The following is a 27,453-nucleotide window of genomic DNA, read 5'->3' as shown; positions in this document are numbered from 1 at the left end:
ATCTCTCCAACCACAGGGCAGTTTTTGTTTGGACTGAAGCACTTTGGAGGTGGAGGCAGGAGGATAAGATCAAATCATCCTCAGCTACACAGTTTCAGGCTAGCCTGAGCTATGTGAGAGCACTGTATTTTCCCCTTTCCCTTTTTCACTTCCACTTTCTTTCCTTCATTTTTTTTTTTAATTAGAGAGAGAGAATGGGCATGCCAGGGTCTCTAGCCACTGCAAACAACTTCCAGATGCATGTGCCATATTGTGCATCTGACTTATGTGGGACCAGGAGAATCGAATCTGTATCCTTAAGCTTTATAGGCAAGAGCCTTAACTGCTAGGCCATCTATCTAGCCCTGGTGTTGGTAGGGTCTCACTCTGTCCCTGGATGGCTGGAAATCAGGTGATCTTCCTACCTCAGCTTCTCAAGTGCTGGGATTAAAAATGTGTATCACTGGTATTAAAGATCACTTGAGAATCATTCTTTACTATCTTGAATCATAATATATTTTAGGACATGTATGTTTTCTCATTATTTCCTAGGGTGCCCCCTTTAAATGGAAGAGTTGTCTAAGGCATTTTTCTTCCGAAGAGACAACTCCATTATGCAACAAGCAAATGAAGAAATGGTCAACAGGTGGGCACAATGGCGCATGCCTGTAAGCCGACCTACTAGGAAGACTGAGATCGCAGAGTCGCTTGATTCCAGCAGTTTGAAATCAGACGCATCATGAAGAACCAACCCTATTTTGTAAAAGAACAGAGCAATAAATTCTTCTTTTTTTTTAAAATTTTTTATTTATTTATTTGAGAGCGACAGACACAGAGAGAAAGACAGATAGAGGGAGACAGAGAGAATGGGCGCGCCAGGGCTTCCAGCCTCTGCAAACGAACTCCAGACGCGTGAGCCCCCTTGTGCATCTGGCTAATGTGGGACCTGGGGAACCGAGCCTCGAACCGGGGTCCTTAGGCTTCACAGGCAAGCGCTTAACCGCTAAGCCATCTCTCCAGCCCAAATTCTTAAAACTAAGAGTTCTGCTAAATTACTCATTGCTACATACTGACTTTGAAAAGGATCCCAATGCCATATTAAACAGAAATGAGATATTCTCTTTCTTCCTTTCTTTGTCTCTCTCTTTACATCATGTATGGCTATCAGCTTTTCGGGGCTAGTGGTGGAATGTGATGGTTTAATTCAGGTGTCCCCCATAAACTTAATGTTCTGAATGTAGGTTCCCAGCTGATGGAAATATGGGAATTAAGGCCACCTGGAGGCAGTGTATTTTGGGGGAAGGGCTTTTGGGTATTATATCCAGTTTTCCCTTACCAATATTTGGCACACCCTCCTGTTGCTATTGTCAACCTTATGTTGGCCAGGGGTTGTTGTCCACCCTCTGCTCATGTCCTCATTTTCCCCTGCCATCGTGGGGCTTCCCCTTTAGCCTGTAAGCCAAAATAAACCTCTTTTTGCCAGAAGCTTCTCTTGGTTGTGTGATTTCTACCAGCCATGTGAACTGGACTGCAACACACACCAAAACTACATGGTATAACCCGATTGTTAAAACTTCCACATTGGGACAGATCATGGCTTAGGGATTAAGGCCCATGTCTACGTACCCTAAGGAACCAGGTTGCATTCTGTAGAACCCAGGTAAGCGAGATACACAAGGAGGTGCATGTGTGTGGAGTTAATTTGCAGTAGATAGAGCCCTGGCACACACATTCTCATATTCTCTCTGTGTTCTCAAATCAATATCTTAAAATGTTGTTCATTAATTTTATCTTACTGATTTGTTGATTTCATTGATTTATGTTTTTGCATCCTAGATTATTTAATGATTGGATTTTCTAGTTAGCTGGGTATTATTAGATGTATCAGATAATCTGATGTTATATAGCTTCAGGGTAGGAGCTTAAGGCATTAGGTGTGGCTCTCAAGACTCTCAGGTTATTTATCCATGAGTAGTAATTATGACAACCAGATCCTTAACTGTCCCTTAGGGTGTGTGGTGCCCCACCCACACCCTTATTCCTGACAACAAGGTGGTTAAGATTTCTGATCTGTTGAGGGTTCCAAGAAAGCTTGTGACAAGGTGAGACCTTTCCCTGGTGTAATCCCAGTTACCTCTAATCCTGTTTGGGTCCCGCTGTTGGTTCAAGTTGGTGTGACCGGATCCCTGGACAGCTGCTCTGTTCCCTGGAGCTGGGCACTGGCAGTGGGGGAGGGGAGGCTGCTGATGCTGCTCTAGTTCTCTCACTGTTCCACGTGTTGTTCTACCTTGTGATCTGCTCCTCCGTTATTCACTGCCGCTCTCCTTCACGTTTCTTGAGTTCACGGAGAGCTCAAGTGTGAGTGTAAGCTCACCTCACCTGGCTTTTCCTGCAGCTCAAGCAGAGCCTGGCAGCTTTATAAGGAAGGAAATGAAAGGTTATATAAAACAGAAAGAAGAAAGAGAGAAACAGGAAGAAATTAAGGTTAGGGGCTGGAGGGATGGCTTAGCAGTTAAGGCATTTGCCTGCAACGCCAAAGGACCCAGGTTTGATTCCCTAGCACCCACATTAGCCATATACAGAAGGGGGCATACACATCTGGAATTCATTTGCCTTGGCTGGAGGCCCTGGTGTGCCCATTCTCTCCCTCCCTCACTCCACCTTTCTCTGTCAAATCAGTAAACAAATAAAAATAAAAAAAATTAAAAATTAATGGTAGGCTTCATCTTACGCCCTCCCCCCCGCCAGGGTCCTGTGATAAATCATGAACTTTGAATAACTCTCCTCACAGCTGTCTTTATACCCTCCTCTTAGACCAGCCCCAGGAGTTTCCCCACCCCTATTCACTATGTATTCTGCCCTCCCTTTGTCCCCTCCCTCATATTCCCTCTCTGGACTCTATTATTGACTTTTACTTCAACTCATACAAATCTGAACATTTGAAGCCGGAATCCACATGAGAGAACATGTGGAGTTTGGCTTTCTGTACCTGGCTTACTTCACTACTCAGGTCCAGATAACAATTTCATTGCAAATTTCATTTTAATTTCCATAGCATCACACACTGAAAGAGAGAGAACATGGGAGTATTGAGCATCAGCAGAGGTCTTGAATAAGCTACGGAATGTCTCTCCACTAGAGGGACACCGAGTGCTTTCCTTTTCTCCTCCCACTCCTTCAGGATTCTGTCTCTGGCTGGAGACACCCCTAGCAGTTTAACATTGCTGCTTGCTTTTTGCAGCTAACCCTGATGTGTCCTCTGATTTCAAGCTAGAATAATTTGCATGAAGGTTTGTGTATTAAGCTACTGGTCTCCTGTAGACCTGTTCTGAAAACTCTTTTCTTTCTCTGTGCATTCTAAAACCTATAAAATTTGTCATAAAATTCCTTGAAAGTATTTGGACTGAAGATCTGCATACCTACTCTATACTATTTAAAATCTTGAGCAATACCTGAAAGAATATGGAGACTCCTCAAAATGCTCACAATAGAACTACCGTGAGACCCAGCTACACCTCTTTTGGCCATATCCCTAAAGATTATATTGGACACCATCCGGGCTTTAGCTGTATTCTTGCATCAGGGTAAGGGGAAATCTGCATCTGGACACTCAAAAAGCTTGAGAGAGGCTTATGAATACCAGAATGGTTAATGAGGAAGCACTAACTAGTTCTGTTGAAAGGGAGGCAAGATAGAGGGTGAACTGTAGGTGTGGGGAGCCTTGGCATAAAGCAGAGTGAGTTATGCTCAGAGGCATGCCATAGGCTTACCTTGAAGGGAGCAGAGCTAGAACTGCAGCTCAGAGCAACAGGGGGCTCATTTGGTCAGAGATGTCAATCACATACAGAAGGACCATAAGGGAGCTATTCCGTGGGGCTAATACAGCCAAAGATAATTTTGCTCTAAACAGGCAACATTGAATTCTCCACAGCTGCTGAAGTTCTAGAAACACAATGTAGCTTTTATGAACTTTACCTTTTAGCTCCTTTTTTTTTTTTTGGCCGAAAATTATGTACTTTATCACATGACAGGCCATTGTCACACGTAGGTAGAAGGTTCCTTCCTCGAGCCTGTTAGGTGATGCTGGGCAGGGATGAAGGCAGATCTTCAGAAAAGGGGTGTTTGTCAGAGCCATTAAGAAAATAATTTCCTGGATAATATTAAGTCTGTTACCCATTCTGGTCCTTATAGCTACATGAATGTGTGTGACATGACATTTGCAGGTGACAGCAATGGGTTGTTTTCAAAGATGATTAACAGTTCTGTCTTTTGTCCTTACCCTGAGAATGTAATGGTTAAAGTGGATGTGAGAGTTTTAAACAGTAAAGAACAAACAGGAAGAACAGCAGGGCTTGCGCAGGGTATGAGAAAGGCAGTGCGACCAGGAAAGACAGGGTTCTGGGAAACAAGACAGAGTCATTCTGGGCTGACTCCGGGCTCTGGTTAGCCCCCTAGGAAGCCCCCTTCATAGCAGTCCTTCCTTCAGTTTTGCTTCTCTCTTATCAAGCTTGCAAGTGGGTGCTGAACACTCTCTGAAGATGACCAGCTCCCGGATTAGGAACAAGACACATGGACAGCACGTGTGGACTGATGATTGGAAAACTTCACTTCTCCACTTCTTAGTCCGGTCATTTTATGTTTTAGGTACTCCCTCTACCTCAGGCTGACCTGGAATTCACTAGGTAGTCAGGCTGGTCTCTAACTCAGCACGATCCTCCTACCTCTGCCTTCCAAGTGCTGGGATTAAAGGAGTGTGCCACAATGCCAAGCAGTATTTCACTTTTTTAATATACTTTTTAATTTTACATTAGGAAGAGCAAGAGAGAGTGAGAAAAATGGCATGCCAGGACCTCAGCCACTGTAATCAAACTCCAGAGGCTTGTGCCAACTAGTGGGCATGTGTGACCTTGCACTTGCCTCACCTCCATGTGTTTTGCTAAGGGTGGATCTGAAGAATTGAAGATGGGTCATAGGACTTACAGGCAAGCACCTTAACTACGAAGCCAACTCTGCAGACCATAACATAGCTCTCCATTGATAAACTGTATAATTATAGACAAACCATAATTTCCTACCCACTCAGTTTCCTTTTCCCAACTCCACTCTCCATCATGTATCCTCTGAATTGGTCTCTTCATTATTTTGATGTCATCTTTTCCTCCTATTATGAGGGTCTGGTGTACTTGATAACTCAGTCCTCTCATCCATGAAATGAGGGTTGAAAATCCTAGTGACATCACAGAAAACCATTGTGATGCTTCAGTAGGAACAGATAGACATCCTGAGAGCTGTTTAAAAAACATACCAGCTCAATCTTCATCAGATATTATAATCAGTGCTCTTACTGCTATTAACAAACATTTCAGTTAAATAATAAAATGATACTCGATTTTGAGATACGATGTAAAGGTTATGTATTACAATGAGTCTAAGGTGTGTTTTTCATCATTAATCTCACAAAACTATCGTGACCTTAATTTTGCTATATTTCCAGCCCAACATCCCACTAGGTATGTTTGTGCGCAGCACCTCCATGCTTGGCTAAACTGCTGTTGATCACACACTTGACGCCCTCTCTCATGGAAATGACACTTATAATTCTGGATGTTTTCAACTGTAATTTGCATGATTTAAACTTTTATCTTAGTACACAACATAAAGACAGCATCCAAGTAACCTTCCACAATAATCACCATGTCTGTGGCAGTTTTAGTCAACTCACTAGCATTTCAGTACATTTTATTTCTCTAAAGAACCATAGGTTCTTTAGAGCGTTGAATAAAATGGCTACAAAAAACCCACTCCAAACAAAGTAATCCTTCCTTTGATATACAAGAAACATTCAGCTAAAGGAATGTCAGAGTGAAAAAATTAAGTACAGAAACCCCATTATATACTCGATATATTCATTCCCTATTTTGGTAGACAACGCACTATTTAGTTGCCAACAGACTGCTACTAAGGGGGGAGGTACTAGTAGGGGATTTGGGAACCAGCTAAGAGTTGGGTTTTGCTCTCCTAAATGAAGCTCTGGTACCTAGGCTCATCCACGGTGTACAGGACAAGATGCTGAGGAGCCTGTTGTGGGAATAAGACCCACCATCCTCCATGACAGCAGCTCTTGGGGCTCCCTTCTCTCCTCTCCCATGGGCCAAGCCCAGAAGGGTGGCACTTCTCCACCATAGGCCCTGCTGCCAATCGCCCTTCCTGGCTGTCACACCTGTGTCCTCTCTTACCCTTTTTTCTTGTCCTTTTGGGAAACGTGGTACATCCTTAGTGTGACGAGATTGCATATCTTGTCAATGTCCACCAGGCAAGAAGCTTTCTGGATCTTTCCCAAGGACTTGAACCCTGGCAGGAAACCAGACTGCTCTGGTTTTGAAGCCCAGCACCTAAAGCACAGGAATCGCTTCATGGCAGAGTTTGTGGCCTTGCTGGCCGCTTCTTTCCTGCAAGACTCTATCCCCCTTCTTTTATCCCAGTTCAGCTTGCACTCACCCTCCCTCCCCACCCCACTGTCTGTCTATAGTCTCCCCCCACATCCCTTCCAATAAGAATATTAGTAAGCCAAGTCCCCAGTGTTAGTGCTCACACTAAGCTATGCTAGTCTCAAGCACCATCAGAACATGCCACTGAAAGATGCTCTGCCTTACCATCTGTGGAACACTCAAACAGAAGGCAGCAGCAGCATCTGGTTGCCTAGCAACGTCGTGAATCCATTGTGACAAAGTGGGCAGGTGCCAGCATGCCTCAGGACCAGTGACTACTGAGCCACATCCTCCAGCCTATCCTCTCCAATGATGGTTGACTAGAATTCCCATGAAATGTCAAACATAGACAAGACTTGGACAAGAGTTCTAGTCAAACTCTTTGTTTAGGGCCTGCGGAAAGCAGTCTTTGAGTGAAACTCATTTAAAGTAATGTGAAACTTGAGGGTCCTGGGAATCACCTGTAAACCCCTAAAATTTCAAATTGTGACCCTAGAATTCCCGGCTAGCTTGGGTTACATGGAAAAGTGCCTCCTGAAAATAAACAAGCCACTCTTAGATTCACAATACATGCTGTTCCTTTCCCTCCCACATCACCTGCTAGCTAAACGCCATCGACTGGGATTCCACAACATTCTGTAACAATTTTTTTTTCGTGTTTTAAAAATTATTTATTGCAAAGAATGCTGGACACAGTGCAATGCATGGTTGAAATCCAACGCCATCCATTCTAGGGAGAGCAGGATGATGCCTGCGGCCCAGGCACATTGCAGCCACTCCAAGGCAGCTGAGGGAGGGGCTGTTCCCACGCATGCCCTAAATCCCAGACACACCTCTGCAGTCCCATGCAGTCCTTTTAACGTAGCTCCCGCCTCCCCTTCCGTGCAGAGATAAAAGGCCTCAGTGGTCTTGTTGCAGGTGACATCAGGTAGATTCACAGCTGCCGACCCAAGGGATTCTCTATGGCTAACCATTATGTCCAGATGACAAAAGTCAGCCAAACTTGGAGAGACACAAAAGCAAAGGTTACAGTCCCCATGTCCCAAAGGCAATGGTATGGTCTTCTGGACCCAAGAGGGGGCTTGGGGCTCTGACAGGAATCGAACCAAAGAGGATCAGGCTCATTGCAGACATTTATTCCTGTTTGTCTACAGCTTTGACGAGAGACAGAGAGAGAGAGATACAGAGAGAAGGGGGGAGGTAGGTTGAGAGAGAGAGAGAGAGAGAGAGAGACACCACTTGTCAGGACCAGGGACACTGACTTCCTTTAGGGCCAGGTGGCCTCTGCAGGCTACAGACAGACAATGGGAGTGGCTCTGGGCACTGCCAGCCAGGCACAGCTTCGATGGTGATCCTGCATGGTGACAATGCCCCTAATATAAACACGAGAGGAACCTGGAATGACCTCGTGTGGAGACTCAACCAACTCCTGCACAGGGGCCTCAGTGGATGGCATGTGGTCACTGGTGAGCAGAGACTGTGAAAGGGCTTCCTCTGGAGGCCTGGAGTTGTCTACATTCTGAGGCCTGTCTCGGTGTGTATTCACAGCTGCCACGTTCAAGAATATGGACTCCAATTTACAACCGTAAGCCACAAGGGTCAGCTTTAGGACCGTGTGCAGGGGACACTTGAGGTAGGGCAGTTGTTCTGATGCCTTGGCTAGGAAGTATGCCAGGAAGCCTCATCATCACAGCCTGGTGGCAGATGACCAGCACGTTCTCCTGTCTCTCCACTTCCAAGTTGACAGGCTCCAGTTGCTGGACCAGGTCCTCATAGGACTCACCCTTCGGGTACCGGTAACAGTACTTGTCCTGGTCCTGCAGGGTGAACTCCAGTGGATAATGGGCCTGAATTTCCTCGTAGGTCATTTCCTCACAGACGCCCATATCTATCTCGTTGAGGACCTTCCACTGCTCATAGGGCACACCCAATGCCTCTGCGGTCTGGATGGTTCTTTTCATCTGGCTGGTCCAGACCTTCAGATCCTTGATGTTCTGGTCGCTGATGAACTGAGCCAGACCCTTGGCAAACTCTCTGTCCTGGGGAGATAGTCCTGGGTCCCAGCCAATCTGGCCCTTGAGGTTGAGCTCGCTCTCCCAGTGCCAGCACAGGTAGATGGAGCGGGGAGTCACATGGATATTCATGAGGTAATATACGATTCGGCTCTGGATATGGTCAGCTACACGGTTCACCCCATAGCTCTGCCCCACATCCATGATCTTGATATAGGACAGATCCCTGTCCAGGTCCTCATCCAGTGGCTCATAGGAGTTCTCATAGCACTCCATGTGCCTCATGAAATCCTCCGTGGCTAACAAAATCAGGGCTGCCCAGTTTCACTTGCATGATGTTGGCAGCTATGACTTCGGGATCCACACAGACTCAACGACAAAGGTCTTGTAGCCATTCTGCTCCCCAAAATTAAAGATGGTTGCTCTCCGTTCTCTGGTGGTATTAGTTGCATCAAAAACCGACACATGTCCCCCATCCTCACTGAGAAACCTCTAGACGTCACAGAGAGCTGCCAGGGTACACTGCTCTGGGATTTTCAGGCTCTCTTCATTGTCTGGGAGGAAAAACTCAAAAGATTTATACATCTTGACCATGGTCCCAGCAATACTGGCCAATGTTGAATTCCCGAGTGGCCACACCAATCCAATTCAGGTAGCGGGTCAGCGTCTTAGAAATGTAGGTCTTGCCCCTGGCAAGCATGCCCACCATGACGATGAGGGTCGGGCAGTTGGTCATGCAACACCACATTGGCAGGCGTGCAGAGCCGGCTGGTCGTTGCTGTAGGGTATCCAGATCTTCTTCAGGGGATTCTGGGTCAATCCTCTTGGGGACACCATCCCTCATTCCCCCACAACCCCCCCCCCCACACCACCCACGCACACCGCCAGGCCGGGATGAATCAATCGGACTGCGTCCACATTCTGTAACAATTTAATGTAACCCCTTACGATTTGATATAACCCCTGAAGCCTATGTTCCTTTTAATTTTTTTTTCATATTATTTTAGAGTGGAGAAGAGGGAAAGAGATAATTGGCACACAGGGTCTCATCCACTACCATTGAACTCTAGACGCTTTGCCACCTAGTGGGTATGTGGGAGATTGCACTTGCCTCCCTATTGTGTATTTGGTTTACTGGGATCTGCAGAGTTGAACATGGGTCTTTAGGCATCCCTGTCAAGTGCTTTAACCTCTAAGCACTCTCTCTTATGTCAGCCTATGTTATCTAAGGAGTTTTTAACCTGAATAAATATTTTAAGACTCAGTTTACCCATTTTATCTTATGCTCTAGTAAAAGCCTTGTATTCTAGCAAAGCATAATATAACTTCAGTGATCTGACAGATATGTCTATAAAGGATTGAAAGCGAGAGAGATAATAGGAGCTTTTGTGGGCTTTGAGCATCAATGGGATCTCAAGCCCATGAATTGGACCTGCCATCTTCAGCATGAGGCACCAATATTGAGGAAGTGATGACTCCCTTGATCCCTGCCTCTTGCTCTACTGATATTCCTGGTACAATCATTGATCCCAGGGGAGAAGCCATAATCAGGTGTAATTATGATTATTAATGCACTACAAAACCTCTGCCCAGCCTTCTCAAGGACTGTAAATTCTCTTAAATGTACCTCAAGATTTCTCCCTAAATAAACTGAATAATTCATAATATAATCTTTGGTGTTGCAGATAGAACAGAAAGTAGGGTGGGTTTATCTCACAAGCAGTGGTTAACTGCCCTAGGTGACCCCAACATTTTGGTGGATCTCCTAGAGTCCTGGAGTATCAGAACCTCCTCACTCATTCTCAATCAAATGTATCCATTTAAAGGTAGCCCATTAGGGATGGAGAGAGGGCTTAGCAATTATGGCATGTGCCTCTGTAGCCTAAAGGCCCATTTTCAATTCCCTAATACCCACCTACACCAGAAGCACAAGATGACACCTGTATCTGGAGTTTGTTTGCAGTGGCTAGTGGCCCAGTGGCACCCATTCTCTCTGTATATATCTGTCTCTTCCTCTCTCTGTCTCCTCCTTTTCTCTTTCAAATAAATAAATAAATTGTTTTTTATCTAAATATATTAGTCACACAGTTTCTAAGTTTCTTTCCCACATAACTCCCAGAATCAGGGGGTTTCTCCCTCAAATAACAATAACCCTACAGAGGAAGGCCTCAGAGGAAAGGGGTAGAGGAGAAGTAGTATGAGAAGAATTTTCTACAACACAAATTTAAAATACAATAAAGGCCTTCTTATCTACAGAAAAGGAAAAAGGCTGGGGTACCAGATTATATATATATCCTTTCATTCTCCACTTAGGTTTCAGTTTGTAGTAGTGGCATCCCATGCCAGCCAGTTTGATTGTCTTTTTGTGTTTGAGGGAAGAGCAAGTTCTCTGATGGACTTGACTGGGCGTGGTGATACATGACACATTGCTACTAACGCAGCATTCTGGAGGCAGGAGTAGGTGGTTGGCTAAGCTCAAAACTCACCTGGACTGCAGACTAAGGTCCAGGATAGCCCGAGGTATACTGAGACCCTCCTATTTAGGAGATGAAAACAGAAAAAGAAAAGAAAAACCCTTTTTCATACAGATGTCAGATCTGGCTTTCCATTGGTCAGACTAAACGTGGGCTGGAAGGATGCAGAGTCATGCCCAGTGCTGGAGCCCACTGTGGTAGCTCGAGATGCGGAGTTCCTCTGCACCTTGGGGTGGGGGATGGATAGAGGGAGCAGCCCTCCAGCGCAGTGAGCCTCAGGGCTTTCAGCTCTCCAAGCTTCCTGGGCTACTGCTAGCTTGATGAGCTGGCTTCTCTTGCAACCTGGGCTTGAGGAGAGCTCAGGACCATCTGCTCTCCAAGGAAATGTTCATGAGTGCCCTCTTGATGCTCTGGGGCCCCCAGTGTTGTCTACCACTTAGCATACTGACATAAACTGTTGGACCCACTGTGAGTCTATGAGTAACAGGCATAGGAATCTCTAAATCATTTATAAGATGGCTCAGTGTTTTAAAGTTTTAACTGGTATTGATGAGGATTCATATCCCCCATTTTCCCTGACATTTGTTGTTTATGGTTTTGTTGTAGTTACTCTATTTTGTTATTAGTTCATTGTGATTTGATTATTGTATATTCTTAGAAATTCATGATCCTAGGCTCTGCAAAATGACCAGTGTTAGTGACATTTAAAAATAACCACCATTCAGTGTGTTCATTACACAGGTATGGCAGAAATATTGAAATAATAAAGTTTGTAGGATACCTTATGAGCATAGAAAAAAAATACTTATTTCTGAATATGAAATCAGGCATACTATATGATTTACAATAGCATCAAAACCTTTAAAACTGTTGACAATAGATTGAGTCTAAGCTGTGGAAGCATACACTGCAAACTATCAAAGGTATGAAAGAAATGATAGGCCTGCCTCCAGAGAGCCCCAAATTGTAGGCTTGGCTTTTGTCAATGGTCTGAGGGGTTAGCGAGGTGTCGAACCCCAAGGCAAACCTGGCGCCCAAAGAAGATGCTGGGGAAGTGTGCTTTCAAGTTTCATGTTATCCGTGAACCCGGAACCTTGAGGAGACCAGGTCACCGGCCAAGCCACAGGGCGCTGCGGGGCTCGGTCTCCAGAGGTCACTGTCGCGGAGGTCGCGAACACTGCTCTCCCGCGTACCGGGGACAGCGACGCCGCCCGCAGCGTTCCTCGGGCTTCACCCCCTCGGTGGCCGGGGCGGCGGACGGGTCCGGAGTCGTGTACGCGGAGATGGCCTGGCTATCCTGCCCCGTGAGCCTGAGACCTCGCAGTGGAGGGCCGCGGCTTCTGGAGCTTCCGGAAGTCCCACCCACGCGCGAACGCCGGGCAGTGCCGGGGGCGGGGCCAGGCTCGTCCAATGGGAAGATCGGGTCCCGCCCTCCCGCCCTGGTCCCCTGCTTCCCTCTGCGCTCCTCCCCTCCAGGGTCTCCAGTGCCAGGTTATCAGGAAGATGTGCAAGAAAGCTGAGACCTACCTCTGGACCGCTGAGCCGGTGCATCTTTCCAAGGGTATTCAGCAGTGGAAGCCCTGACTCCTGAGGAGAGATATTTTATATCTCATCTTCTGGCTTTCTTTGCGGCCAGTAATGGCATGTAAAAGGAAACTTGGTAGACCGATTTAGCCAAGGAGTTCAAATTACAGAAGCCCGCTCTTTCTCATAGTTCCAAGTTGCTAGGGAAACATACATTCTGAGATATAGAGGCTCCTTGTTGACACTTATATTAAAGATTCCAAAGAAACGGAATTCTTTTTCAGTGCCTGTTTGAAGAAGGCAGAGGGCCTTGAGTTGGATTGGGGACAAAAGCGCTACTTATGCAGAACGTGTTATAGCTTTTGCTATTGTGGAAGGAATCTTCGTTGCTGTTCCTTGGGCTCAAGAAACAGGGGCTGTTGCCGGCCTCACATTTTCCAATGAGCTTATTAGAGGAGATCAGGGCAACACTGATTTTGCCCATCTGGGTTCCGAGCACCTGGTACACAGACCATCAGAGTACCGAGTCAAGGAAATAATTATTAATGCTGTCAGCAGGGAACAGGACTTCCTCATAGAAGCCTGCCTGTGAAGCTCACAGGGGTTAATTGCACGTTAATGAAGCAGTACATTGAAAACGCCTTAGGCTTCACAGACAAGCACTTAACCGCTAAGCCTTCTCTCTGGCCCAGGAAGAGTAATTTGGAATGAGTTTTGCGTCCTGTTTATTCTCTTCAATGACAGGATACAGTAGAAAGATACTGCCTGGAAGTTTTCCTTTTCAGTTTGGTTCATTTTCAGTTTTTGTGATTTACATAGTTGTTTGGTTCATCTGCCTAGAGAATAATCCTACAAGAGAGTCTTAAAGCAAAAGACACCTATTATTCCTTCAAAATCTGCATTGTTTCAAGTTTTACAGTCTATTCACAGTATGTCAGCAGTTCCTGACTATAAAGCAGAAACACAAATGGACAAGGCTCTTCTAAAATGCAGATGTGCATAGCTAGAGCACAGTGGTCCTGGGTGGGATGTGGAGGTAACGAGGGAAGGAGAGAAAGCAAAAGTTCGTGTGCTCAGAATGTGGCTCAAGTCTTTGGAGCTAAAAATAAATTCTTTGAAGATGGCTTAGCGGTTAAGATGCTTGCCTAAAAAGCCAAAGGACCATGGGGTCCTTTGGCTTTGCAGGCAAATACATTAACCATGTACCTCTCCCTCCAGCCCAGTATTTTTGTTTTGTTTTGTTTTGTTTTTCGAGGTAGGGTCTCACTCTGGTCCAGGCTGACCCGGAATTAACTCTGTAGTCTCAGGGTGGCCTTGAACTCAAGGCGATCCTCCTACCTCTGCCTCCCGAGTGCTGGGATTAAAGGCGTGCGCCACCACGCCCAGCTCTCCAGCCCAGTATTTTTAACTCATTTATTTATTTATTCATTTTTGGTTGGTCAAGGTACAGTCTCATTCTAGCTCAGGCTGACCCACAATGCAGTATGTAGTCTCAGTATGGCCTCGAGCTCAGCGTCATTCTTCAGCTTCCCAAGCGCTGGGATTAAAGGCGTGCACCACCACACCTGAGTTAAACTCTCTATCAACAACCAACTTACCACACATTTACACAGTGTATCATGATCACAATCCTCTCCCGCCATCTCTTTTTTCTCTCTCACCATGCCTCTCCACTTGAGGGGGAAATCTGTTTCTGGCAACTATGTGGTTAACTTTGTTTTCTTTCTTTCTGTCTTCCTTCCTTTTTTTTTTTCTTACAAATAACAGAGAAATTGAGAGAAAGATAGAGAAAGAAAAGGAGAGGGAGAGAGAAAGAGAAAGAAAATGAGAGAAAGAATGGGAGTGCCGGGGTCTCTTGTCACTGCAAAGGAACTCCAGACATATGCGTCACCATGTACATCTGGCGTAACTGGGTACAGAGGAATCAAACCTGGGTCCTTTGGCAGTGCAGGCAAGTGCCTTAACCACTAAGCCATCTCTCTAGTGCCTGTATGGTTAACTTTGAATGTCTGTGCTTGAGAGCGATACAGAAGTCCTGAGGTTTTGTAGGAAGTGCTCAGATCAGGAGATGAATGTCAAGTTCAGCTGTATAGAGAGTTTCAGTCCAGCCTGAGATACATGACAGCCTGTCTCTAAAGTGAAGTCATGAAAACCACCACCACTTTGTATCTGGAAGACAGTATGGCAAAGCACTTCTTTCCTTTCTTTGGCTCTTACTTTCTTTCAGCCACGTCTTTGAAAGTTGTCCCTGAATCATGGAGAGTGTGATAGATTGTCTTACTTAGTGCTGAACATGACACTGTCACCTCTCAGCATTTTGGTAACTCTTGAATCTCCCCATTGCTCAATACCATCTGAAAAGAGAAGCTTTTGTTTTAAATTTTTTTGTTTAATTTATTTCTTCTTAACAACTTCCATGATTGTAAACAATATCCCATGGCAAGAAGCTTCATTTTTTACGGTATATTCACTGGTTTGTTTATATTTAATTTAAACACGTGTGCACACACACAACCTAATTTACAGTGTGCCTTGCATATTTCAGGCAAATAAGTGCTTACTGTGATCTTTATCTCCAGACCAATTCTTTTGTGTATTTTCCAATTTTTAGAACTTAAGACTGCAATGCTATTTGCTAGTTGGAGGCTATCTACATGTAAGATTATTTTTTAACAATTCTGTCCTTGTGGAATCTTTAAGTTACGCTATATACATATTTATCATTATTTTTCAGTGCAATCACTCCACCAGTGAGCTATATCCCTGTCCCGGAAGATATATATATTTTTTGGAGGTAAGAATCTCATAGCAGGTTGTGGTGGTGCACACCTTTAATCCCAGCATATGATAGGCAGAAGTAGTAGGTTCACAGTGAGTTTAAGGCCAGCCTGTAACCACATAGTGAATTCCAGGTCAGCCTGGGATGGAGTGAGACCCTACCCTGAAAAACCAGCACCACCAACAAAAAGAATCTCATGGTAACTCAGACTGGCCTTAAATTCCTGATCCTATTGCCCTCATCTTTTTGAGTGATAACATTATAGGTATATGCAACCATGTGTGGCTAAATATAATCTTTTTTATTTTAAAAAATACTCTTGAGCCAGGCATGGTAGTGTACACCTTTAATACCAGCACTCAGAAGACAGAGATAGGAGGATCACTGAGAGTTGGACGCCACCCTGAGAACGAAGCTTTATTTTTAAAATTTTTTTAACATAATTTATTTATTTTTATTATAGAGCAAGAGAGAGAACCAATGAACTCCAGACGCATGTGCCACTTGTGCATCTGGCTTATGTGATTACTGGGGAATTGAACCTGGGTCCTTAGGCTTCACAGGCAAGTGCCTTAAGCACTAAGCCATCTCTCCACACTGAAAATGTTTTTATTTACTTATTCGCTAGCAAAGAGAGACAGAGAGAAGGGAGAGAGAGACAGAAAGAATGGGTGTGCCAGAGCCTCCAGTTGCTCCAAATGAATTCCAGATTCATGTGTCACATTGTGCATCTTGCATTATATGGGTACCAAGGAATGAAACCGAGTTTAGTAGGCTTTGAAGGTGAAAGACTCCCAGAGGGAGACCCTCACTCAGGTCCCGAGATAGCATGCACCCAAAGACACACGACAAACTTGCTGCAAAAGCATGAGGCTTTACTCGGGAAACCAGAGCTCTGGGGTCATTACTTATCCCACGCAGGAGACAGAGGAATTGACCCTGAGCCTATTGGGTGTTTCTTTTTATAGGTTTTTAGCAAGGAAGGGAAAGGGGGGGGGGTTCCTCAACGGTATTTGCAAAGCTTATATACAGTTATGTCTACATATCTTATTTGTCTATAACCAGAGTTTAAGTCCTTGGTCTGGCTATCTTGGGAAATTATTTTATTATTTTGGTTTTTCTTAAAACTATATTTTTGTTTTTCCTCTTCCCAGGACATAAAGTTTATGTTTACCCGACCAACCCATATCTTGGGCCACCCACAGCCTATCTTTTAGCCTATCTTTGATTTACTTCTTCCAGGAATATACAGTTCAGGCTGACCCCTAGCTGTTCTGTAGCAACCAGCTGTTTCTTCCCAAAGTTTACTTTAAAATTTTCCTTCCTGCCTTTCAAAGGTAGGCACTTTAACTGCTGAGCCATCTCTCCAGCCCAATAAGGTTTTTTGTTGTTTTTGTTGGATGTGTTTGGTTTTTCAAGTTAGGATCTTACTCTAGCCTAAGGTGACCTGGAAGTCATTATGTAGTCTCAGGATGACCTGGAACTCATGGCAATCCTCCAAGCTCTGCCTCCCAAGTCCTGGGATTAAAGGCGTGCATCCCCCTGCCCAGCTGAAGCTTTCTTTTTTTGTTTATTTTTATTTATTTATTTGAGAACGACAGAGAAAGAAGCAGAGAGAAAGAGAGAAAATGGCCACACCAGGGCCTCCAACCACTGCAAATGAACTCCGGATACATGCTCAATTCCACAGGACCCACAGAAGCCAGACGTACAATGGGGCGAACGCGTCTGGAGTTCCTTTGCAGTGGCTGGAGGCGCTGGTGCACCCATTCTCTCTCTATATATCTCTGCTTCTTTCTCTCTCTGTTGCTCTCAATTAAATGAACAAAAATAAACCAAAACCAACCAAAGTTTCATGGTGGAGAGATGGCTCAGCAGTTAAGACACTTGCCTGCAAAACTTAACAAATAAACAAATAAAGCTAGAGACAGAAAGTGGCACATGCATGTGGAGTTTCCAGTCACAGGAGCCCCAGCATGCCTATTCTCTCTATTTCCCTTCTGTCTCCCTCTCTCTTTTTCACTAAATGTAAGTAAATAAATAAATAATTATTAAATCCTAGGAACAAAGCAGCTGGAGGTAATGCTCAGTGGTAGAAATCATAAGCCACCAGGATGGGTCTCCACATGACCAACAACAGCAACATGCCCAGGCTGGCCTTGATGTCACTATGTAGCCAAGGCTGGCCTCAATCACAGTGTGGCTCTCCTCCCTGCCCTCCCCCACCCCATCCCTGACTCTCTCTGTCTCTCTCTCTCTCTAGTAAATAATTTTTGAGAACGAAATAAACAGGTTTGGTGGTGTGCACCTTTCATCCCAGCACTTGGGAGGCTTAGGTAGGAGGATCACCTTGACTTTGAGGCCACCCTGGGACTACATAGTGAATTCTAGGAGAGCCTGAGATAGAGGGAGACTCTACCTCAAACATAAAAGAAACAAAACAAAAACAACAACAAAAAGGAAGCCGAGGCAGCAGCAGCCAGGCGTGGTGGCACACACCTTTAATTCCCGCACTTTGGAGGCAGAGGTAGGAGGTTCACCATGAGTTCCAGGTCAGCCTGAGCTAGAGGAATACCCTATCATAAAAAAAAAAAAAAAAAAAAAAACAGCTGGGCGTGGTGGCGCACGCCTTTAATCCCAGCACTTGGGAGGCCGAGGTAGGAGGATCACTGTGAGTTCGAGGCCACCCTGAGACTACATAGTGAATTCCAGGTCATCCTGGGCTAGAGTGAGACCCTACCTCAAAAAAACAAAAAAAAAAAAAAAAAAACCCAAACAAAGCATAAATAAATTTTTTAATAAATGTACACGTGTATATGTAATAATAAATAATAAATGTATATATGTATATGAAATAAATAAAATAGTAGTAGAAAGAGAGGAAGTAAAGAGAGGGAGAGAGAGAGATAGAGACAGAAGAAGATTTTCAATGCTCCCTCCAATTGTCTTTCTACAGTATGATTTTCAGCATCCTGATTCTACTGACTTTGTTCTAAGGGAAGAGATATGGGTTGAAGAAATAAAGCTTTGTGTAGACACTGGATATTACAGTTGACACAAGGTCTTCTTTTCTTTTTCCTTTCCTTTCTTCCTGCCTCGCTCTTCCTTATTTTTACTTTTGAAGATGGGAGTCTCATGATGTGGCCCAGCCTATCACATGTAGAAATTACAGGCATGGGGCTGGAGAGATGGCTCAGCAGTTAAGCACTTGCATATGAAGGACCCCGATTTGAGGCTCTATTCTCCAGGACCCACGTTAGCCTGATGCACAAGGGGGAGCACATGTCTGGAGTTCGTTTGCAGTGGCTGGAGGCCCTGGCACGTCCATACATTCTCTCTACCTCTCTCTCTCTACTTCTTTCTCTGCCTGTCTGTCACTCTCAAATAAATACAAAATAAACAAAATTATTAAAAATAAAAAAAGAAATTACAGGCATAAGTAACACAGCAGGCTGGTTACTGAGACCCAAGAGTAATGTGGATCTAACCTAATCACCTGCACCGCCTTTGTGTGGTTGCCTTTAAGGTAGGGTCTCACTCCAGGCTTCCCTGGAACTCACTGTGTACCCCTGGCTGGCATTGGACTGACAAAGATCTTCCTACCTCTGCCTCCCCAGTGCTGGAATTAAATGCGTGCCCACCATACCTTGCCAGCCTAAATTTTTTGAAGTATGCATTTCTGCCACTGATATAATCCAGTTTTGCACTGCAGACATAAAACCCCCAGTGCAGGCAGGAGGGATGGCTTGCAGTTAAGGCACTTGCCTGCAAAGCCAAAGCACCCAGGTTCAATTCCCAAGACCCACATAAGCCAGATACACAAGGGGGCATATGTGTCTGGAGTTGATTTGCAGTGGCAGGAGGCCCTGGTGTTCCCATTCTCTCTCTTCTGTCTCTTTCTCTCCTCCAAACATATATATATATATTTGAGGGGGTTCGAGGTAGGGTCTCACTCTGGCCCAGGCTGATATTGAATTTACTATGTAGTCTCAGGGTGGCCTCAAATTCAGGGCAATCCTCCTTCCTCTGCCTCCTAAATGCTGTGATTAAAGGTACATACCCCATACCTGGCTTAAAAAAATATATTTTTATTTCTTTATTTTTGTTTTTCGAGGTAGGGTCTCACATTAGCTCAGGCTGACCTGGAACTCTCTATTTAGTCTCAGGGTGGCCTTGAACTTACGGTGATCCTCCTACCTCTACTTACCAATAGCTGGGATTAAAGGCATGCGCCACAACACCTGGCGAAAAAAATGTATTTTAAAAACAAATCTATATTAAGAATAGTGCTGAACCACTGCACTGCATCCCAGCCCCAAAGAGGGAAAACTGGGAGAGGACTCAGGCAAGGGTTCTAGAAGGGCAGACCTAGACTCTGCAGCGGTAATCCTTACACAAACTTGACAGTCTTTGGCAGAAGGATCTAGAGTTCAAGGTCAGCCTGGGTAAACTGGCAGACCTCCTCTGAATGAAACAAAACAGTGAATGGTGGTGGTTGATGTCTGGGTAGGGACAAATGCTTATAATCACACCACATGAGAGTCTGAAGTTTTGTGAAGGAGTAAAAATTTGTGGCTAGCCTGGGCTACATTGTGAGACCTACTCCAAAAAAAAAAAAAAAACTGTAAGTGGGCTGGAGACTTGGCTTCATGGTTAATGTGTTTGCCTACAGAGCCAAAGGATGCTGGTTCCATTGCCTAGAGGACACATAAGTCAGAAGCTCGTGGTTGCACATGTCTCTGGAGTTCCTTTGCAGGCTAGAGGCATATATTTTCTCTCTTTATCTCTCTGTCTCTCTCACTCACATTAATCAATCAATCAATCAATCAATCAATCAATCAATCAATGTATGTCTGTGCTACCCAAGGATGATGATAAAACTTTTGTAAAACAAATATTTTATTTATGTGTTTATGAAAAAGAGACAGATAGAAAGAGAGAATGGGCACTCCAGGGCCTCTAGCCAGTGCATAGGAACTCCAGACAGATGTGCCCCCTTGTATATCTGGCTTATCTGGGTCCTGGGAAATCAAACCTGGGTCCTTAGGCTTCACAGGCAAATGCTACAACTGCTAAGCCATTTCTCCACTCCTTCATAAAACCTTTAATCCCAGCACTTGGGAGGCTGAGGTCAGAGGATCCAGGTGGTGAGTTCCAGGTCAGCTTCCACAGACTGAGACCATGCATCAGAAAAGAAAAATAGTGTAGGCCAGGCTTGCTAGCTCACACCTTTAACCCCAGCCCTGTATCAAGTCCTAGGTAGGATTGTGATATTGAGTTCCAAGTCAGTCTGGGTAGAGTGAGACCCTACAGAAAACAAACAAAACAAGAATAAGGTGTGGTTGGTAGCACACGCCTTTAATCCCAGCACTGCATCAGAGACCTAGGAAGGAGGATCACTGTGAGTTCAAGGCCAGCCTGGCCTAGAGTGAGATTCTATTAAGTTGGGCATGGTGTGGGTGGTGCCTCACTTCAGTTCACTATATAGTCTCATGGTGGCTTTGAACGCACAAAGGTCTCCTAATTCTCCATCCCGAGTGCGTCACCATGCCTGATTTTGTGTTGTTTATTTCTTTCATGGCAGAGCCTCACTGTAGTCCAGGCTCACCTGGAAGTCACTATGTAGTCTCAGGACGGCCTTGAACTCATGGCAATCCTAACTCTGCCTGCCAATTGTGGGGACTGAAGGTGTATGCTAGCACTCCCAGCTGAGGTATAACTCTGTGGCAGGGTTTTACTCTAGCTCAGACTGACCTGAAATTCACCCTGTAGCCCAGTTGGGCCTAGAACTTTCTGCGATCCTTCTAGACTAACTACCTTGTCTTTATGTTCAGGGTTAGGAGAATGGGCAAGCATTATACCCCTAGCTATATTTGAAAGTTTTTATTTTATTTTAATTTTTGAGGTAGGATACCACTCTAGGCCAGGCTAATGTGGAATTTACTATGTAGTCCCTGCCTATTGTTGAATGCTCAGTGATAGATCTTCCTACATCAGTGTCCTCCCCGCTGGCATTAAAGGTGTGTATTGCCACGCCTGGTTTTATTTATTTATTTATTTCTGAAGTAGGGTTTCACTCTACCTCAGGCTGACCTGGAATTCATTCTGTATTCTCAGGATGGTTGAACTCACAGTGAAACATCCACCTACCTGTGCTGGGATTAATGGCGTGCATTGCCACACCCAGCTCTGTTCTTATTTTCTGATTGTCAAGTTACTCTACTGCAATGTTTTATTTATTCTTTTATATGTTTGTTTTTGTATTTCTCATTTTTTATTTTTTATTTTCCAGGAAGGGTCTCACCCTAGCCTAGAGTGACCTGGATTTCAATGTAGTCTCATGGTGAACTTAAACTCGTGGCAACCCTCATACCTCTGCCTCACCAGAGTTGGGATTAAAGACATGCTTCACCACCATTGGCTTATTTTTTTGTATTTCATGGTAGGGTCTTACTCGAGTCCAGGTTGAAAATTTTTTTTTTCATTAATATGAGGGAGTGGGGTTAAGAGGTAGAGAGATTGGGCACATCAGGGCCTCCGCTTACTGCAAGTAAAATCCAGATGCCTGTACCACCTTGTGCATCTGGCTTTCATAGGTACTGAAGAATTGAATCTGAATCTCACTTGAGCCCCAGACCGACCTGAAATTTTTGCTGTTGTTGTTGGAGGTAGGGTTTCATTCTAGCCACGGCTGATCTGGAATTTACTATGTAGTCTCAGGAAGGCCGAAAACCATCTATCTCAGCCCAGGGCCCTGGAATTTTATATTTTGCCTTGAGACAGGGCATTACTCTGTAGCCAGACAGGCCAGGAACTGAAGGTAATCCAAATGGAATGTCAGGTGTGAGTCCGCATGCCTGCTGTGGTTTGAGCTCCAGGACCTCCAGAGCCTCCATCGCTCCCTGAGGCACCTTCAGTGTTTACACACTGGTAAGATCACCAGGCTCCATGAAACCCTCCACGCCCATGTGCGTGCAAGTAACCTTTGTAGGGAAAAACGACATTAAAGTAGGAGACTAATAGAGAAGCAGTGGTTCAGTGGGAGACAGAAAAGAAAGAATAGGGGCAAGTATGATCACACCATTGCTGAGTGTGGTGGCACTTGCTGGCACTGGGGATGCAGAGAGAGAGGGTCACTGAATTTGAGGCCAGCATGAGTCTAGAGCGAGACTCTACCTTAAAAATTGATGTCTGGTTAGAGGAAGTTAACAGACAATTTAAGCACATATCTTAGTTCCTGGGATCTGGGGGTCCTTGTATCTGGGGCTTCTGGGGCCTGGGTACACCCAGGAAACCCTGATTCTGTTGCCTTCCACCACTTACTCTATAGCTCCAGTCAGAATGACCGATGTTGTCTGGGGAAGAAAGTTTGCATGGAGTGCAACACCGATGACGCCATTGGGGACTTTAAACTGATCACAGCTCAAACTGGCACCTGTGGGGACAAGTTGTCCTTAAAAAATGGTACACGATATTTAAGGACCACGTATCACTGGGAGACTATGAAATTAATGATGGAAGGAACCTGGAGCTTTATTACCAATAGAGCAGAATTCTTTCTTCTGCCCTGCTCCCCACCCCCAGTCACACTGGTATGGATGCTTTAACAGTCCACATGAATAAAAACTTAGATGCTGTTTTGTTGATGTCAGCTGTGTGTGAGAGCTGTCAGAAGAAGAGAGTGGGTAGCTGGTTGTTACCATGCTTCAGTACACAATAGCCTTTAAGGGGGGGACACAAGATCGTCTGGAGGCTGGGTGTGTGGCAGTCACATTTGTATTGCAGCACTTTGGAGGTGGAGGCAAGAGGATAAGATCAAATCATCCTCAGCTACACAGTTCCAGGCTAGCCTGAGCTATGTTTTTTCCCCTTTGCCTTTTTCAATTCCACTTTCTTTCCTTTTTTCTTTTTTTAACTTAGTGAGAGAGAATGGGCTTGCCAGGGTCTCTAGCCACTGCAAACAAATTCCAGAAGCATGTGCCATCTTGTGCATCTGGCTTATGTCGGACCTGGAGAATCAAATGTATATACTTAGGCTTTGTAGGCAAGTGCCTTAACTGCTAAGCCATCTCTCCAACCCTGGCTTCTTTTTTTGTTTTGTTAGAGGTAGGGTCTCACTCTGTCCCTGGCTTGGCTTGAAGTCATGGTGATCTTCCTACCTCAGCCTTGCAAGTGCTGGGATTAGACATGTGTATCACCATACCTGGCCCTGTTAGTTAGGTTTTTTTTTTTTTTTTTTTGAAGGTAAGTTCTTACCCTACAAGGCCAGGAGGAGCTGGCCTCTTTACTCTGTAGCCCAGGCTGGCTTCAAACTCACATGGTGATAATAGTGGTTTTAATTTAGTGTCCCAGTAAATTCATGTATTCTGGATGCTACGTCCCTGGATGGTGGAAATTAGGGAATTGGAGCATCCTGGAGGTGGTGTGTTGGCTTACGGGTGTTATAGCCAGCCTCCCCTTGCCAGTGTTTGGCATACTCTTCTTCTGTTGTTGTCCAGCTGATGTCCACCCTCTGCTCATGCCATGTTTTCCCTGCCATCATAGAGTCTCGCCACATGTTTGTAAACCAAAATAAACCCTTTTCTCCTATTTTAAAAACAGATTGATGCAGGGAGCCAGAACAATGGAGGTGATGGCGCGAATTCAGCGGTCCGAGCGAGAGGATCTTGTCTTTGAGGAAGAGGACCTTCCCTATGAGGAAGAAATCATGCAAAACCCATTTTCTGTCAAATGCTGGGTCCGCTACATTGAGTTCAAGCAAGGGGCTCCAAAGCCCCGGCTCAATCAGCTATATGAGCGGGCACTCAAACTGCTGCCTTGCAGCTACAAACTGTGGTATCGTTACCTGAAGGCACGCCGAGCACAGGTCAAGCATCTCTGTGTGACTGACCCGCCTATGAAGATGTCAACAACTGCCATGAGAGGGCTTTGGTATTTATGCACAAGATGCCCCGCCTGTGGCTTGACTACTGCCAGTTCCTCATGGAGCAGGCATGTGTCACACGTACAAGCGGCTCCTTTGACCGTGCCCTCCGGGCTCTACCTATCACACAGCACTCTCGTATTTGGCCACTGTACCTGCGTTTTGTGCGCTCCCACCCATTGCCTGAGACTGCTGTTCGAGTCTACCGGCGTTTCCTCAAGCTGAGCCCCGAGAGTGCTGAGGAGTACATCGAGAACCTCAAGTCAATTGACCGCCTGGATGAGGCTGCACAGCTTCTGGCCACTGTGGTGAATGATGAGAACTTTGTATCCAAGGTTGGCAAGTCCAACTACCAGCTGTGGCTAGAGCTGTGCGACCTCATCTCCCAGAACCCAGACATGGTACAATCCCTCAACGTGGATGCCATCATCCATGGAGGGCTTACCCGCTTCACTGACCAGCTGGGCAAGCTCTGGCTCTCACTGGCAGACTACTACATCCGCCTAGGCCACTTTGAGAAGGCCCGGGATGTGTATGAGGAGGCCATCCGCACTGTGATGACCGTGTGGGACTTCACACAGGTATTTGACAGCTATGCTCAATTTGAAGAGAGTATGATTGCGGCGAAGATGGAGACCACATCTGAGCTGCGACGGGAGGAGGAGGATGACGTGGATCTTGAGCTACGCCTGGCCCGCTTTGAGCAGCTTATCAGCCGACCGCCACTGCTCCTCAACAGCGTCCGGCTGCGTCAGAACCCACACGACGTCCATGAGTGGCACAAACGTGTGGCCCTGCATCAGGGCCATCCCCAGGAAATCCTCAACACATACACAGAAGCTGTTCAGACAGTGGACCCCTTCAAGGCCACAGGGAAGCCACACACCCTGTGGGTCGCATTTGCCAAGTTTTATGAGGACAATGGGCAGCTGGACGATGCCCGTGTCATCCTGCAGAAGGCCACCAAAGTGAACTTCAAGCAGGTTGATGACCTGGCAAGTGTGTGTGCCAATGCGGGGAGCTGGAGCTCCGGCATGAGAATTATGATGAGGCTTTGCGGCTGCTGCAGAAGGCAACTGCACTGCCTGCCCGCCGAGCCGACTATTTGGATGGCTCAGAGCCTGTGCAGAACCGTGTATACACGTCACTGAAGTTGTGGTCGATGCTTGCAGACTTGGAGGAGAGCTTGGGTACCTTCCAGTCAACTAAGGCCGTGTATGACCGCATCCTGGATCTGCGCATAGCCACACCACAGATTGTCATCAATTATGTCATGTTCTTGGATGAGCACAAGTACTTTGAAGAGAGCTTCAAGGCATATGAGCGTGGTATCTCACTGTTTAAGTGGCCCAATGTGTCTGACATCTGGAGCACCTACTTGACAAAGTTCATCACCCGCTATGGGGGCCGCAAGCTGGAGCGGGCACGGGACCTTTTCGAGCAAGCTTTGGATGGCTGCCCCCTCCAAATACGCTAAAACCCTGTATCTGCTATACGCACAGCTGGAGGAGGAGTGGGGCCTGGCCCGGCATGTCATGGCTGTGTATGACCGTGCCACAAGGGCTGTGGAGCCTGCCCAGCAGTATGACATGTTCAACATCTATATCAAGCGAGCTGCAGAGATCTATGGCGTCACCCACACCCGTGGCATCTACCAGAAGGCTATTGAGGTGCTATCTGATGAGCATGCCCGTGAGATGTGTCTACGGTTTGCTGACATGGAATGCAAGCTTGGAGAGATCGACCGTGCTCGGGCCATCTATAGCTTCTGCTCCCAGATCTGCGACCCCTGGACAACTGGGGCATTCTGGCAAACGTGGAAAGACTTTGAGGTGCAGCATGGCAATGAAGACACCATCAGAGAGATGCTGCGAATCCGCCGTAGTGTGCAAGCCACATACAACACACAGGTCAACTTCATGGCCTCACAGATGCTTAAGGTGTCAGGCAGTGCCACAGGTACTGTGTCTGACTTGGACCCTGGGCAGAGCGGGATGGATGATATGAAACTTTTGGAGCAGCGTGCAGAACAGCTAGCAGCTGAAGCAGAGCGAGACCAGCCTTCTCGGGCCCAGAGCAAGATTTCATTTGTAAGGAGTGATGCATCTCGGGAGGAGCTGGCAGAGCTGGCCCAGCAGGCCAACCCTGAGGAGATCCAGCTGGGTGAGGATGAAGATGAGGAGGAGATGGATCTGGAGCCCAGTGAAGTCCGACTGGAGCAGCAGAGTGTGCCAGCTGCTGTGTTTGGGAGTCTAAAGGAAGACTGACCCACCCTTCCTCTCCACAGCCTCTCCCCCATACCACCCTTGTATACAGCCCTTCCTTGCACATCAAAAAAAAAGAAAAAAGAAAAAAGAAAAAAGAAAAGATTGATGTCAACAAAGAGGAGCCAGGGGGCGGAAGACAGACAGGGAAGAGGCTAACAATGATAGAAATTTGACTGTATTCACTGAGTACAAAACTAATTTAAAAAATTGCTGCCACAAACTAAATTTTAAAAAACCATAGTAAGATAGTGAGGCATTTGGCAGGTTCCACTGTTTGGGTACATGTCATCTTTATGGTGACACGGGATCTCAAGGAAGCAGGAAGCTCTGATTTCCACATGATAACTACTTAAACCACTGCGGTGGTCATAAAGGTGGAGGAATATTGTAATGGGTATGAGATGCAGAGAAGTTACTGGCTTGTATTCTGCTTCTAGTTTTCAGCAATGGAAGTCTGTCTCATCCATGTCTTTGTGCACTTGGCTTCCATCCCACCTTTCCAGTGGGGCAGTCCCCATGGCCTGTCCCTGCTCACCAGTGGCCTGGATTTCAGTTTATCATCAAACACCGCAGTCCCATTCTTCTGATGGCTTTGAAAGAAAGGAAACAAACAAGACTCATGCACAGGCTGAAAACATGACCACAGAGCAAGACATATGCTCACCAGCTCTGGTGGTCTATGCTGCAGAAATTCCCTGGCCAGGTGACAGGGTTTCATGTGTGTTTGAGAGGACACAGTGCTGCGGAGGGAAACCTCCCAAGGACACTCTGTTTGGAGGCACAGCTCCCAGAAGTTCTGTTGAGGCTGATGAAATGAGAGGAGAAAAGAGCCATACATCTCCTGGAGCATTCTGAAAGCCTTCTATGGAAAACACGCATTTGTTTGCAAGAGTTACGCACGCCGTGCATGAGCATTTTCAGTCAGGGAATCCGAGAACGAAATCTGGGTCACCTACAGGTCCTTCCCTGCAGTGCCCCTAAAGCATATTGTGTGAAGGCCCTTCATG

At 45.8% G+C, this 27,453-nt stretch overlaps 1 protein-coding gene and 2 pseudogenes across 1 annotated transcript; 2 read left to right on the top strand and 1 right to left on the bottom strand.

The window, feature by feature from the left end:
• Positions 1-7,927: 7,927 nt before the first annotated feature.
• LOC123462251 lies at positions 7,928-9,316 on the bottom strand (annotated as a pseudogene).
• Positions 9,317-11,996: 2,680 nt separating this feature from the next.
• On the top strand, positions 11,997-13,231 carry LOC123462317 (annotated as a pseudogene).
• A 10,648-nt stretch (positions 13,232-23,879) lies between these two features.
• Positions 23,880-26,446, top strand: LOC123462248 (pre-mRNA-splicing factor SYF1-like). The gene is given in 4 exon segments (XM_045155362.1): positions 23,880-24,147; positions 24,150-25,181; positions 25,184-25,638; positions 25,640-26,446. Coding segments are annotated over 4 exon segments (2,562 nt in total).
• The last annotated feature ends 1,007 nt before the right edge of the window (positions 26,447-27,453 follow it).

Source organism: Jaculus jaculus, chromosome 7 (assembly GCF_020740685.1).
Source record: "Jaculus jaculus isolate mJacJac1 chromosome 7, mJacJac1.mat.Y.cur, whole genome shotgun sequence".
Taxonomy (NCBI): Eukaryota; Metazoa; Chordata; class Mammalia; order Rodentia; family Dipodidae; genus Jaculus; species Jaculus jaculus.
The sequence above is the reverse complement of the archived record's forward strand: the minus strand, read 5'-3'. Positions and strand labels throughout refer to the sequence as shown.